Source organism: Ceratosolen solmsi, unplaced genomic scaffold (assembly GCF_000503995.2).
Source record: "Ceratosolen solmsi marchali unplaced genomic scaffold, CerSol_1.0 scaffold10, whole genome shotgun sequence".
Lineage (NCBI taxonomy): Eukaryota > Metazoa > Arthropoda > Insecta > Hymenoptera > Agaonidae > Ceratosolen > Ceratosolen solmsi.
In genome coordinates, this window is record NW_011948412.1 from 5,491,727 (window position 1) to 5,506,914 (window position 15,188).

The window sequence follows — 15,188 nt, forward strand, 5'->3', positions numbered from 1 at the left end:
AATTTGTTATTCCGTATAGGAACGGGGACATGGATCGCACCCAAATTCTAAAGGTACTTTTATAAAACTGCATTCGTGCCTGGTCGATTCGAATTTTTTAGCTACGCATTCGTCGACAAAACTAAGATAAATCGAAAACGCTTCTGGTACGTCTTTCAAACACTCTCATTAATAACATTGACATGAAATTTTTTTATAATGCTAAGAATTCTAATTCCAAATTGTTTATTATCTGTCAAAGAATTGAGGTATTGAAGAAACTTCCGTAATATTAATGTTGCAAAACTAAATGCAATAACGTAGAAGAAAGATATTTGAAATGTAAAAATTCTTGAAAATATTTTATTATTTGATTGATATTTGAAATGTAAAAATTCTTGAAAATATTTTATTATTTGAAAGTCTTTAAATTTATCGGAATAAACGATTAGAATAAAATTTTTTTCAAAAATAATACATGTTTTATTTGAAATTAGACGATATGCTTTAAAAAGAATGAATTTACATATAATTCGAAATATATATACATATATATTGATAATATTCGATATCTTAAGTGTATTGTGAATATTTTTCCTTATTTTTGAAAAATATTTGAGATTACTGATTGTTTATTGTCATTATGACCACTAAGTAATTTATAATAATTATGATAATAATTTAATGAAAATTTTGAATTTATTTTACTCCTAATATAATAAATATCACATGCACTTCTAGATTATTGCTATAAAATAGAGTTTTTCTTACGTGGACTTAAATCAACCGATCACCTATGGTGTAAAGCATCCAGATTTATAGTCTTAGGACTAAATATTAACTAAAATTAATACCCTACAAGCTCATTAAGACTTCAAAATTTGAAATGTTATTTATTCGTTAATTTTTTCGTTTAAAAATTTACTTAATTAATTCGTTCAACTAAATCTCCAAGAAATTAGTAATTAAAATTAATTCTAACGTATATATATATATATATATATATATATATATACACAGATACAATATATATCATATATGCATAAGAAATATTTATTCTCATAAGAAGATTCTAAAATATCTAAGAGTACTTTTGTATTTAACATTGTCACTTATAACCCATTTTCCTGTAAGAGTCATTTTATTTAAGGCTCTTTATAGTGTTGTATAATAAAATTATAACAATACACATATAGATAATAGTTTATTTTCTGCTAATGTGATGAATAAGATGTGCAGGAAAAATGAAGCACCACGTACAAAAAAAAAAAAAAAAAAAAAAACAAAAACAAAAAGAAAACAACAAATAAAGAAATGAAAAGAAAGTAATTTATATTTTTATGTATTTTGAAAGGGTGAAAGACATTAAAGAGTGAAAATTTTTTTCAGAAAAAATATCAAAATAGTTTTAAAGAAGCCTATCTCAAATAGTGGTGATAGTAAGCAAAATGAGTTGCAGTGTCAAATAAAAATTAAAATGATATTTAGAAAAGATGAAAGTTATAAATGACAAAGTGAAAAAGTCAGTAATGGAAGTGAAGATGGAAAAAAACAGATCGGGTGGATTTAGATAGAAGTGTGCGAATGAAATTAACGAATATAAAGAAGGAGACAGTGCCGTTGTTTTCTCGTTTTTTTATTTATTTTTTTTTTTTTTTTTGCAATTTCTGTTTGTTATCTAACACGTTATTATTTTATTGTAATTTTTTTTATCATTATTATTCTTCTTACATCATGTAATTTCTTATCCGATTCATGAGAACAAAAAAAAAAAATTCCAACACCGAAGAGAATAGATAAATAAAAGTTACCTCCGCGATAAATTTATAAAGCAGACGTTCGATATTTGAAAATCGTTTTGATTTACAACAAATAAAAAAAAAAAAAAAAAAAAAAAAAACCAACAAAAAAAATTGCAACTATAAATAACATAAAATAAGTCAAGCAGGCAATAGGTAATTTTATTTGAAGTACACAATATGACATTGGACTAATGGTAGCTGCAAGGGATCCCATAAGTGTAAAGACACGTTTTTCCACTAGAACAATGCACTATTCGTTGTACAATCAATCATTAATTCTATACAATTGCTGTATAAATTACTAGACAACCATAAGTACTTACTATCACTTTTTTTCTACAATTTACTTCGTATTATACCTGGGAATAGTAACACACGTGGAAACAAAATACGAAGGGACATTGGGGAATGAAGAAAGAGGATCGTTAAAAGGGACAACTCGTTAACAATGAAGAGATATAACAAAATATAGATTCATAAACACAGGTACATAATGTAATTAAGAAATGAACAGTAACTTAAAAAAAAAAAAAAAAAAAAAAAAAAAAAAAACCCAATATGAAAAATACGGGCAAAATTCGGGCGGTTATATACCTAACACTCACAGGCAGACCTACGGTTAGTAATAATCACAGATCAACCAATTTATCGCTAATAAAAATAATATTTCTTCACGTTCCACGTTAAATATCAATAGATTAAAGGCGATTATTATGGTCGCTATTAATTACGTTTATTTCGGATTAATTAAAGTACCGAATGTCGACAATGATCACAATAACTGGTGTGCTTAATCTTTTATTTTTTAACCAATCACGGGAAAACATAGTAGGTGATTGATAGGCAGTCAGCTGTCAATGGTTAATTGACAGCTGATCGAGCAACTGCAATATTTCGTTACTATTGTGATATTTCACGTGAAACGGGATCACATCATATCATTACACGAGATCTAATATATAATACGATGGAACACACTCGCCTAAGAACCTAAAGTCGAACGAATCATTTAGTATATGACTTTTAAAACACGTGGCATACGCATGCACACACATACACACACGCACACGCACGCACACGCACGCGCGCACACACACAAACACACAAACACACAAACACACACACACACACACACACATATACGCGCGCACACACATATATGTGTTTGCTATGATGGCTATGATATTGCTAATTAGCAAATATATAAGTAAATAGTCATAAAAATCATATACTCTAATGTAATGGTAGTCCGGCGAACATGTCAAGGCACGGAAACATAACAGAAATCGTTCCCAAGAATACAATGACAATCAGGATTATAGCTACCGCATGGAACATGGATCTTTTCATCTTATTCACATTGTATTTAATTTGAATTTAATTAAGCAACTAAAAATTAAGGAATAAAATTTTTAAAAGGAATATGTCTGAAATCAATGAGGTCGATTCAACATAATAGATAATAAATGCTCTCTAAACACGTATTATAATAGCAAACTAAACTGTAATTTCATCTATTCGTCACATTGTTTCGTTCTCATTAATGTAAAAGTAAAGTTCGTAATTCACATTACATTACATTTATGTAAATTGACAATAAATTTAATTGGATTAATTTACCATGGCTCATTCTAATATGCAGTTTAATTCCTCTATCAATATCATGTTTTTATCACAAAATGTCGAGTAGTCTCTAATCAATAGGGATGATGCTCAAGATAAATTTCGCAATTTACATTTACAACATTGTATGTATTGCCTCATCTACAATTTGCTGGCCTTTTGTTTTGATATAGTCTAGTTGTTACAGCCAATTATCTTGCACATTTCGATAATACAACAATAAGACGAACGATGTTTTACCTTCGATTAATTTCCTTTCTCTAATGAAGCCAAGAATAACGGTGAAGATGATTCTTGTAACACAAATGATAAAAAAAGAAGCAAAATTATTAATCTTTATTCGACAGCTCCATGTTACATGACGGGGATGTTTATTTGGTTGCATTTGCTTGGCAGCAGATCTGATCAAAGCACATATGGTTATTACGACTTTTTCTTTTGTTTTACCGATGATTTACGTATAACTTACGGTGTGCGTGTGAACGCCTGTTTACACGCGCACGCGTGTATGTAGGAAGCCGTCGTTCGCTAGGATGCATTTGGCAGATGCATTCGACGAGAGATGCAGGATTGCGGGACATACTAATAGCGAGACAAATGTCATTTAATAGTATAAGTCGATGAGAAACACGAACGCGTTATAGACGTCTGCGTGTTGTATGTCGGTGTTGTTGTCTGCGTGCGTATGCGTGCGTGCGTACTTACGTTTGCGTGGGCGTCTCCTCCCCCTTTCCCCTTTCTCTCTCTCTCTCTCTCTCTCTCTCTCTCTCTCTATGTGCGTGCGTGCGTGTTTGTGTTTGTGTTTGTGTTTGTGTGTGTGTGCGTGCGCGCGCGCGAGTATATGTATTCAGCGTATAATACCGAGTAATAAAGCGTTGTAATTTTAACTGAAATCGTAATTTTTAAATTGGAACTTAAACACTTAATTAAATTGCATCGATTCGAGTGTTGTAATTTTTCATTACATTGTTTCGTTTGCAATCATTGAGTCAATAAAGCTTGCTAACAAAAATCTACGATTTGTAATACTTTGTACTATTTGCGACACAATAACGAACAAATATTTAAATATATTTAAATAGCAATGTAGTTGAAAAAGTCCAAACTTTTGACATTATTCGATCACATTATCCCTGATCGTTGGTCATTGTAGCCACCTATAATAAGTGTATGGCTTTTCTCAGCGACGACTTGTCTGACTTTAAGTTCAATCCAAACTACTATACAATAACAATACATACGAGTCAATATAAGGCAATCGATGTAAGGAAATGTGGCCAGTTCGCGTCAGGTCGATCAGATGCCGAACATATCATAATAAACAGTACAATAAGATAAAAGTGAAATTGTCAGCTTGTGATCAGTTCTGCTCTCCAGGAAGGACTAAGATATTTAGTAAGGTTATGAGAAACTTGTTACTTGAGACTGAAACGACAAACTATATGCAACTCTGTCTAGTGTGTCAAAAAACCACAATTATTAATAATTAATAATTAATAATTAATTAAAGAAAAAGTCAAAAATAAAGATTAAAAAAAATAAGAAAGAAAAAAAAAAAAAAAAAAAAAAAAAAAAAAAAAAAAAAAAAATGAAATATTGGCTTGGGAAAAAGAAGAAGAAAAAAAAAGATCTAGCGTATATACGTAGAAACATTAAGTTTGAGTTAACGAACGCTTTCATATTCAAGAGAACAAAAGTGCGGGCCTTTTTTAGCGGGCCTCTGGCTATTGCGTGGGTATATCATATGGCAGGCACACCTTGCTGGTTCGGTCTGGTTGGGGCGGTGTAGCCCGACGCTCGTAGTGCCTCTCCGGCTGTTGGTAAAGGGGGATCTGCAAACCCATTTGGAATACGTGTTCGCAAAGACCCAGTACATATCTCATCCTTTATGTTAATTGTGTTGGTTTTAGATATTGGTTTTGGTATTGGTTTTGGTATTGGTATTGGTTGTGGTTTTGGTTGTGGTTTTGGTTGTGATTTTGATTTTAAATTAATGTGGGATGGGTTGTTGTGGGTCTGTTTGGGGCCGGGGGAAGGAGGACACGGGATCGGATCAATGAGAGGCTTTCTTTTTATCTTGGCTATCACACATCTATTATCTGCTCCTCTTAATTTGTCAATTTTGCTTGCTGGCTTATGCGTTGAATTCTAACTAGCACGTTTCGTTAATATGGATGTCGCGCGGCCATTGACAAGGTTCATTGAATTCGCTCGTTGGTGTAATGTAAATTCAAGACACGTTTTGCAATTATTAGAGCTTTTTAAGCACGATGTAAGAATATTCTACGATACCGACAAACGTATCATCCACTCGTTCGCATTAGAGCCGTTTGTTTAGCCAAAATCAAAATTTTCTACTGCGCGCGTTATTTTTATCTCGCGGTATTTTCTTTACACAGGCGTTCGCTTTTTTTTTTTTTTTTTTTTTTTTTTTTTTTTCATCCAAGTCTTTCAACAATAAGATATTATCGTCTTTAAAAGTCAATAAGTCTTTTTTTTTTTAACGTTGTTTTTTTGAATTATTAATCGACGTGCTTGTTAATATCCTTTAAGCTTGCCTTTTTACTTTTTCATTTTTTATTTCATTTTAATGGAATATATGTAGAAACTTCTCGATAGTTGCATTCAAAATATGAAAAATTTTAATCTGTCAATTTATTATTATTCTGAATAAATTCTTCGGATGTTCCGAATATTTCGAACTTTTCGGTAGAATGACCAGTTATACCGATCTTCAATATATATTCTAACAAATTCAATTTTTTTCTATTTTTATTCTTCGAAATCTCTCATTTTAGGAAGGAATCTTTAAATATTTCAATAGTTAATCAAATTAACCTTAAAAAAAAAAAAAAAAAAAAAAAAAAACTAAATAAATAAAATCATAGACAAAAGAAATTATCTTTAAAGCTTTATATAGGTGGTATATTTAAATAACAATATCAATATTTATTCCATCCGTATGGCATTATACTCCAATTATATTTAATACTTTCATACTTTACAGGTAAAGCAAAAAAAAAAAAAAAAAATTTATATATATTCTTGTGCTATATGCCTACTTAAAGATAAATCGAGTCTCTTCCTAAAGCACTAATTATCATGTATATATGAGACATAATAGTTTAGAGAAATTAGAGAAATGGAAGAAAAAAGATGAAAATATCAGAGTGAGACGAAATACAAATAGGTACAATCTTACAATAAAACATGACATGACTTTGGCTTTTCTATTTCTAATGCTTTCAAGAAGTATATGAATTACGTTTATTATCTTTTATCGTTGTTATCTTATTTTTATGGGTATATTGAAAATTTTGGATTATGCATTGATGATATTTTAATCGAATAATTGATTTCTACAAAGTTTTAAGATTATAAGTGAATGAATGGCTTGCACGGATGAATACATTAATTTCAATTCAAATACGTATTATAAGTTTCGAATGATATGCGTAACTGCAATTTTAAAAAATCAAACAATCAATAAGCACTGTAATTTTATAAAGATACGAATGAAAAAAAGAAAAGAAAAAAATTTCAATCATGCGTTAACATAAATAGTCTATCAATTTATTTGCCATTTATACTAATAATAATATTGTATTTTACGTATGAAATTCAATTTTCAACCTCATAGTCTCAAAATCGAACTAAATTTGTTAATTAGTAGCGAGGATGCGGACGTGTAATAAATATCATACACATGGAAATGTTTGAAGATTCGAGAAAATTGACAGTGTCTGCAATTGCCTAAATTGGCACAGCGATGACCAAGATGAGGCAACATTTTATTGCATTTGGTTGCGTCGCGCGCAGTTGAATGGAAAAATTGAATCGAGCGGCGATCGTTGTCGTATAATAGAATATGACAAAAAGGAAAATACATAGAATTAATTCTATTCGAACAATACATTTGCATGCAATGAATATATATTTTTTTTTTTTTTTTTTCCCTAATTATGCTTGTTTCCACTGATTACGCGCTCACATGTAATAATAGCATTTCTGTTTATAAGTGTAAACAAAATGCTGAATGACTCGCATTTTTACGTTTATATTCTATCACGTTTGATTGAAAGAAGTAGAGGTGATCATCTTATTCTCTTTTATACCGAGCCATATTTTATGCCACATAAGGATGCAATTAGTTTACACATTTATTCTGGTGAGATTATAAATAAACAGATCACATAGTAGAAACAATGTAACGAACGCTATTGTAATTTGAATAACAAAATTCATTTGTCTTTTAAATATTCTGCGCTCTTTATGTCACAAACAACGAAAATAACTAGAATTTTTTTTTTTTTTTTTTTTTTTTTTTTTTTTTTTTTAAGGTTAATTTGATTAACTATTGAACTAACATTCTTTAATAGCCTTAAATAAATTTGATTTAATATGAAACTTTATACGTGATAATAAAAAAACACTATTTTAAATAAAATCGCATAAATTTTATAACATTATAAAGACTTTTTTTTCATTTTACTTGCTGTAACAAGTAAATGATACAAATTTATATGGCTCGTTCATACGAATGAACATCAGTATTGTGCAGTATAATTTTTCTTTCTTTTTTTTTTTTAATATTAAATTTGGATATTAATTATACTTTTAAATATTTATATGTTATAAACATTTTCAATTTACTTTACTTGATTATATGACAGAAATTTCATAAATATATTACATCTTAAAGATTTCCTGAATATTAAAATTTGCTTTTATATTTTTATGTTATTGTAATTTTTACCGACTTTCTTTTTATTAGAGAATAATTATCGATAGACTAGTGGTACATTGATTAACTAGAGAATAGAGGTGAAAATCGAACAATATTCTTCGAAAAAATTTTAAAAACTATATTTATATGACTTTCAATGTAATCAATTTATCGGGACAAAATATTGATATTAAATTTAAAATAGAAAATGTTTAATATAACCTATTCACATAATTTTTCTTTAAATAGCATTATAAACAGCAATTCGTTGTGTAATAAATGATGTAAGCAAAAGCCAAAATAAAAAAAAATTTTTTAAATTCGCGCGTAAATTCTGTATTCGTGATTCATGGAACATCATTCATTATTAATAATATTATAATTATTGAAAGTTGTTTTATTTAACTATCGTAAATTTAACGATTCGACGTATTTAATTAATTTGAACTTTTATGTGGCTTTAGCTGATTTATAAAACTAAATTGATAGTGCACTTGTCATTTAAAGCCCACTTTTCTCTATGAAGACGTGCCTCATCCGATCCCGACTTATGTTTCTTAACATCAGCTCTTCGCAACACAAGTAGTGTTAAATTAGGCGAAATTAAGGCGACACCGCGCCGAAAGCCTAAAGTATTTATGATTAGCGTGCGACTTTCGCGGAGTAATGCCTACGGCGTTGGGAGGAAGGTTTCCTAGGTGTTTATTCACATTGTTTAAGCATTTAATGTCGATGTTATTTCGTTCAATACTTCTTGAAATATTAGATAGAATACCTTTTTTCTTTTATTTTCGCGCTATATTTTAATAATTTTCGTCCAATTTTTTATTCATCACTCTCTTGATATTTTTGTACTTTTTATTTATTCATTATTCATAGCACTTTTTATCTAACTTTATTTTATGTAAGTTTTAACTATATGATATGTCAAATTTTTATAATAGATAACAGTCATTTATTATTCGGTGAAATTATTTTAATTTATGCCTAATATAATGCATTTCAATCACGTTAAAAGTATATAAATTGTGATTATTTGATACTTAAAAAAAAAATGTAATTTACTAGTTTATTGACTAGATATTGGCACATAAAATTATTAAATAATTTTTTAAATATCTGAGATTAAATTATAAACTAATGTATTACTTACATTGTGTGAATTAATGAAAATAAGAAATAACCATATTTTTTTTATACGTATTTAAATACTATTTTTATAAAATAAGACTTTAGAATATTATCTTAAAATATGACAAACATCCGTCTAGTTAGCACATTGTTATATAAATATTGTAATTATATTATTAATTGTATTTTAAATACTTTTCGTGCTCATGTAGTTACATTAACAATTGACTTCTTTTTAAATTTATTCCAAATCACATCTACATCGATTATTTTAATCTATACATAGATGTATTATCACAGATAAACTAATAAAAAAAACTAATTAAATTGAATACTTTTTATACTCCAATAAAGAAAATTTCAATGTACGGCATTTAACATTTTAATTAGAATTTAGTTTTTTTCTACATAATAAATACGGAATATTTTCTATACTTTTTGTGTACCATAACCATTATCATTATAAATGTCGCGAGTTTTCATGACGAACGTGATACTATAAAATCTTGTTGTTTATATAAAATAATAGTGAATATTATTCATTATTCTGTTGAAAAAGATAAAAGAAGAAGTAAAAATTATTTTAAACATTCACTCTTATAAAAAGAGGATCTAGAAATTTATTAGAAAAAAAAAAAAAAAAAAAAAAGGTTATTTCATATGTACTGATTTTTAAATGTGTAATTAGCGAGCATTTTAATAAATCATTCAGATGATAATATAAATTAAAACAATTTATATTTCCTACATAGTTTCATGACTAATTCAAACGCCTTAATTTAATGTATTTATTAAACGTTTAATGTAAAAGAACAATATAGTTAAATTTTCGAAGCTGCTCCAAATAATTTTAATTGACTCTAAAATATTATCATTCAAGTAAATTAACAAGGTCATTTTACATATGCGTATATAATAAAATGAATTGATTGTTAATAAAATATACAATATTATAGGTATATATCGAGTGCTTATTCAATGGTTAAAGATTTCGTATTGTTTTATCCACTGAATTTACAAAAGATATGATTAATTATTTTTTTTTAAATATTTCCGTATAAAAATTTCGATTGTACTGATAATATATATATATATATTGAATAATAATTTCTAATTTTTCAATAAAAATTAATATTTTTTATAGATGTATATTTAGCGCGTGAAAAAAATTTTTCAGTGCGATCTATTTACTAGTTTAAAACATTATTATTATTTGTATACTCGCAGACTTAATTTATTTAACTTTTTCATAATCTAATTAATCAATTCAAAACAAATAATATTAATAATATTTATCTTAATCGTACATTTCATACATTGTTTCACTTTTGAAATATGCAACAGCTTTTAATAGTAATTTTCTTCTATTATCTTCTTTTTCAAGTGGCACTACTTATTAACGTAGCAATAATAACGTATAAACTTATTAAATTATTACAATATATAAATTGTACATGAATGTAATATTTATAAATACATGTACCTATATGCATGTGTGTATATATATAATATATATATATATATATATATATACACATGCATATAAGTACATACATATAGGTACGCGAGCGCGCTCGCGTTTCTGTTCGTATGCATACATATGTGCTTACGTAATAAATATAAAGACTCGGACTGTGTTGTTGTCAATGTATGGTAAATATATGTGGATACTTACATAGACCTCTTCCCATTGTGACACGTATCGCACCAGTCTCGACAATCGGAGTAACCTAACGAGTGATAGGAGTTTCGCTAGCCTAAGAATCCTGAGGGCACGACCAGCATGCAGAATCTGGAAAGACTCGCTGAAATCCTGAAACTAATGCCAAATGCCACGTTCATTTATCCATTCTTCTGAATTATTTATCTGTTTTTCATGATTGGCTACTCTTAACTTTGTGCAGTGTTAGTCGATGAGAAGCGTGCGTTTCTTAATAGGCATTCTTGAAATAATAACGCGTACTCTGTCGGATAAATCGTCAATGGAATATTAGTCCAGCAAACGTCACAATTTAATGAAATTTTAGAAAATAATGAAAATAGTTGAAAAAAAAAGTGTTGTCATTAAGTATATTTTCAATAAATCATATTTAACTGATTGTTTCAATATTCAAACATAATATGAAATTCACGGCGTTTAGCATATGAATGTTTTGTTGAATTGTTAAATCAATTTATGTTTTTTATTAGTTACTTTGCGTATGCGCGCTGCCTCTTTAAAGCTTAAAATAACTCTTACGCACTAATAAAATATTAGATGACCCGTAAGCAATAAGAAAAATCATAAACCCGTCAAGCAAGAAATGGGGCTATTAAATTCACAATAACCCGTAGAAGCAAAATCCCAAAATTAACTTCTAAGGTTATTTTAGCTTTTCGGCTTATGCCTCCTTCCAGTTTTATTCACGTATAAAAAATAAGCTCAAGGAGAGGAGAGGCAAATCCGGTCGGTCTCTTAACTATACTTGCCACTACGAGATACCGTAATGTAGTCCAAAATGAGAGAGAGAGAGAGAGAGAGAGAGAGAGAGATAGAGAGAGAGAATGAATAAAAGAAAAAAGAAAAAACGTGTGCCAATGCTGGTCCGTCATTTCGCTGCTGATTCTTTCTTTAGACACGTGGGAATCCGCAAAGAGGCAATACACGAATCACGGTCTTGGGAAGATATAACCGATGGCGAAAGTAATTTTGTTCCTGTCAAGGTCTCTACGAATCTCATCGTTTGAGATCTTAAGAATTTCCTCAAGGGAGGTGAGAGCCTGTATGTGTGTGTGTGTGTGTGTGTGTGTGATTTTTTTTTTTTTTTTTTTTTTTTTTTTTTTGTTGGACTTTTTCATGCATTGATTTTTCAAAGTTGCTAGTTATTTAGAGGGCTTATTAATTTAAGCTCTACTGACAAAAAATTGTACGAGTGAAGAAGTTTATAACTGGAATGAATGTAAATTTTTCTCTTTTAACGATCCCTTTGGATGAAAATATATTATTTTTATGGAATATATTTGTAATAATTCATTATAATTCATTCATCGATATTATTTCAAATTCATAAAAAGGTATTTCACACAAAAGATATTCATTTTTTTTATATAAGAATATAAATTTAATGATTTTATTATTTGACTAATAATATATTTAAGAGAAAAAACTCGTTATCGTCTTTTTTGAGCACTGAAGTGTGAATAAAAGGACTTTCATATGTGCGGATAAATCTTCTCAAGATATACAATTACAGCAATTATATACAATCTAAAGACATTTCAATAAAACATTTACCTTCAATCGAACAATAAAATTTTAATTTATTTATATGATTAATGAGGGCAATGATGTTACTAATAATATTCTTAATATTCTAAGTTCATAATGGTTAAGCCAAGACAAATATGTATATTTGCATATGTATATCGAAATTCAGATGAATTATCAATATACATTGATTATAGAAATGATATTAAATTAAATTAAATAATAATAGAATGAATTGTAGCTGATGCAATAGGCAGAGTAAAAATACAATAATAATAAAAAAAAAAAAAAAAAAAAAAAGGAAAAATGGAAGCTGATGTACTTACTTGATTAAATATGAGGAAAATATAGTCTAGCGGTATGGAGGAGATGAGGTCAAGAAAGAACCATGTCCTGAGGTAGTGTTTGGCGATTAATTTCGGATCCAGTATTACTTGCTCGGCGTTGTCCTGTTGCATTATGCCTAAAGTTATGAAAGAACATGATTAACCAGGCTCCCTTCTTTAGATATTTAATTTTTTCTATTATTGTAAATAACGCACTTAAAGCAGTAATATTCCTATAGTCTAATTATTAATTTTTCTATAAATTTTTTTTATTATTTTTTATTATTTTTAATTTATTCCTTGGTAATATATTGAGATATCTAGGTCTTCATAGTTTCTATTCAATTACTAAAATTAATAATTTGTCTGTATTAGATACCGAGTTATATAGATAAGTAACAGAATGTAATAGCGATATTTTAGTCTTTAATGCTTCGATCCACTGAATTCGAACCCCAAATGCTCATTAACGTGACCTCCTTACTTTTAACCAATATCGACTTCGGTTACACATTGGGTTTTGATTTTACGCAGATACTCGTAAATATAATTTCTTTACCTTTTTTTAAAGGGAAATCTTATGTCTACTTTAAGAAATAATGTTACTCTAACGATGGCATTTACATATCACAATGACAACATTAATAATAAATTAACACATATAGTTTATTCATTTATATTTTCAATTTTGTATTTCACTTTATTTCCTTATTTTCATACATTTTCAAATATATTTTTTGTCAGATTTTTAGTTTATATTTTGATTAAGATTGTCTTAACTCTTTATAAATATTCTCTTAAATTATTCTCTAAATACTAAATACACTAAATACTTCTCTATAAATACTTTACATGCAAAATGATACTTGAGAAAAGAAACAGCAATAAAAACTTATTTAATTCCCATTTATTAATGAATTTGTTAATTGATAATAAATATAATTATTTGGTGGAATACGTTGTCAAATATTAAATAGAATATATAGAGTGTATATTTATAGAATAATTGAGCAATAGTCACTACAAGTATATATATATATATATATATATATATATACATTACGTTATTTCAATAATTAATAATTTTCAAAATATTTATTACGATTCTCGAATTATAATCAATATAAAAAGCTTCTCTTTATTGTCTGCTATTCACTGTAAATTTTAAAATTATTATTGATTTATACTTTTCTACATTTTATTTGAAACGTTTAAAAATGTGTTCGACGTTTTTAGCATGAAATTTCCAGGAGTAAAATTAAGGTCATAAAAATTATAATAAAGTCATAAAAACTAACCTTCCTCGAATATTTCTTCGATATTGCGAATTAAATTCATTTACCTATTCTATAGTGAGTTCAGAATTAAATTATTAACTATTTCTGTAATAACTGTAGGCCGTAGCAATATGGTCGTTTGAAACTAAATCTCATTTGTTACTAAATATTTAAAATCCAAAAATTAATACCAAACGGAAATAATAAAGAAAAAAATTAAATAAAAAAAAAATGATATAGAATCGAAAAATTCGAAAAATGGAAGAAAATTTAGTAGGCCTTGCTTGTAACTAGCCTCGATTCCTTTGGGATATATTTTTTTTTCAGATACAAGTTCTCCGACGGCCGACATAGAAATGTGAAATTCCACTTGCACTAAGAAGTTCCCCTGGGCACAATTGTATAAAGTGACTCGCACTACTTCACACGATGAACTTGTTATTACATACGAAGATAATAAATTTTTGTAAACGGTAACTGCATTGCCGCAAGCAAATGTAGACTCGCGAATGTAACAATTAATATGCATTACTAAGTGATGTTCTTACTGTGAATATTTAATTATAATTGAATAACTTGTTTGTACAGAACTCAATATTTACTATTTTCGAAAAGATAATGATTCAGTGCAAAGCTTTTGATAGTTATAATTAATGGAAAATTCAAGAGAAGTAAATGACAAATTAATATTTCAAATTACTTATGTATTGTATATTTATAAAAAAAGCTGCTAAGGAGAAATTATAATGAAAGAGTACATTAAACACGTCTATTACAATTTTAATCATTACATAAAAATTGACAAATTTTCAATTGTCAATGTTGGAACATTATACTTCGATTTATACACAATTCTTTATAAAATAATAATTATTTACGTATAAAGTGTAAAAATAAATTATTTTCAAAGAAACAATAATTTACATTTCACGCAATTAGTCTTAAAATTTGAAATTTAAAATCAATTCGTAAAAACAATTTTAAATGTAGTGAAAACACCATTTACAATAGCATATGATCGTATTAATCTAAGATATAGTAATTCTTTAGAATTTTTAAACATGATGAAGTTCATCA

General features: G+C 27.8%; 1 protein-coding gene across 6 annotated transcripts in view; it reads right to left on the reverse strand.

The window, feature by feature from the left end:
* LOC105368208 (hyperpolarization activated cyclic nucleotide gated potassium channel Ih) overlaps positions 1 to 15,188 on the reverse strand; it is an 89,328-nt gene that overhangs the window by 21,718 nt on the left and 52,422 nt on the right. For 4 of the 6 annotated variants that reach the window (XM_011507218.1, XM_011507210.1, XM_011507201.1 and 1 more), the window contains exons 4-5: positions 12,835 to 12,971; positions 10,937 to 11,080 (exon numbers count right to left, since the gene is read on the reverse strand). In XM_011507218.1, the coding sequence (XP_011505520.1) occupies positions 10,937 to 11,080; positions 12,835 to 12,971 (281 nt within the window). Of the gene's footprint in view, positions 1 to 5,161; positions 5,237 to 10,936; positions 11,081 to 12,834; positions 12,972 to 15,188 lie in introns of all 6 variants that reach the window. The other 2 variants (XM_011507184.1, XM_011507177.1) reach the window with 1 other exon arrangement.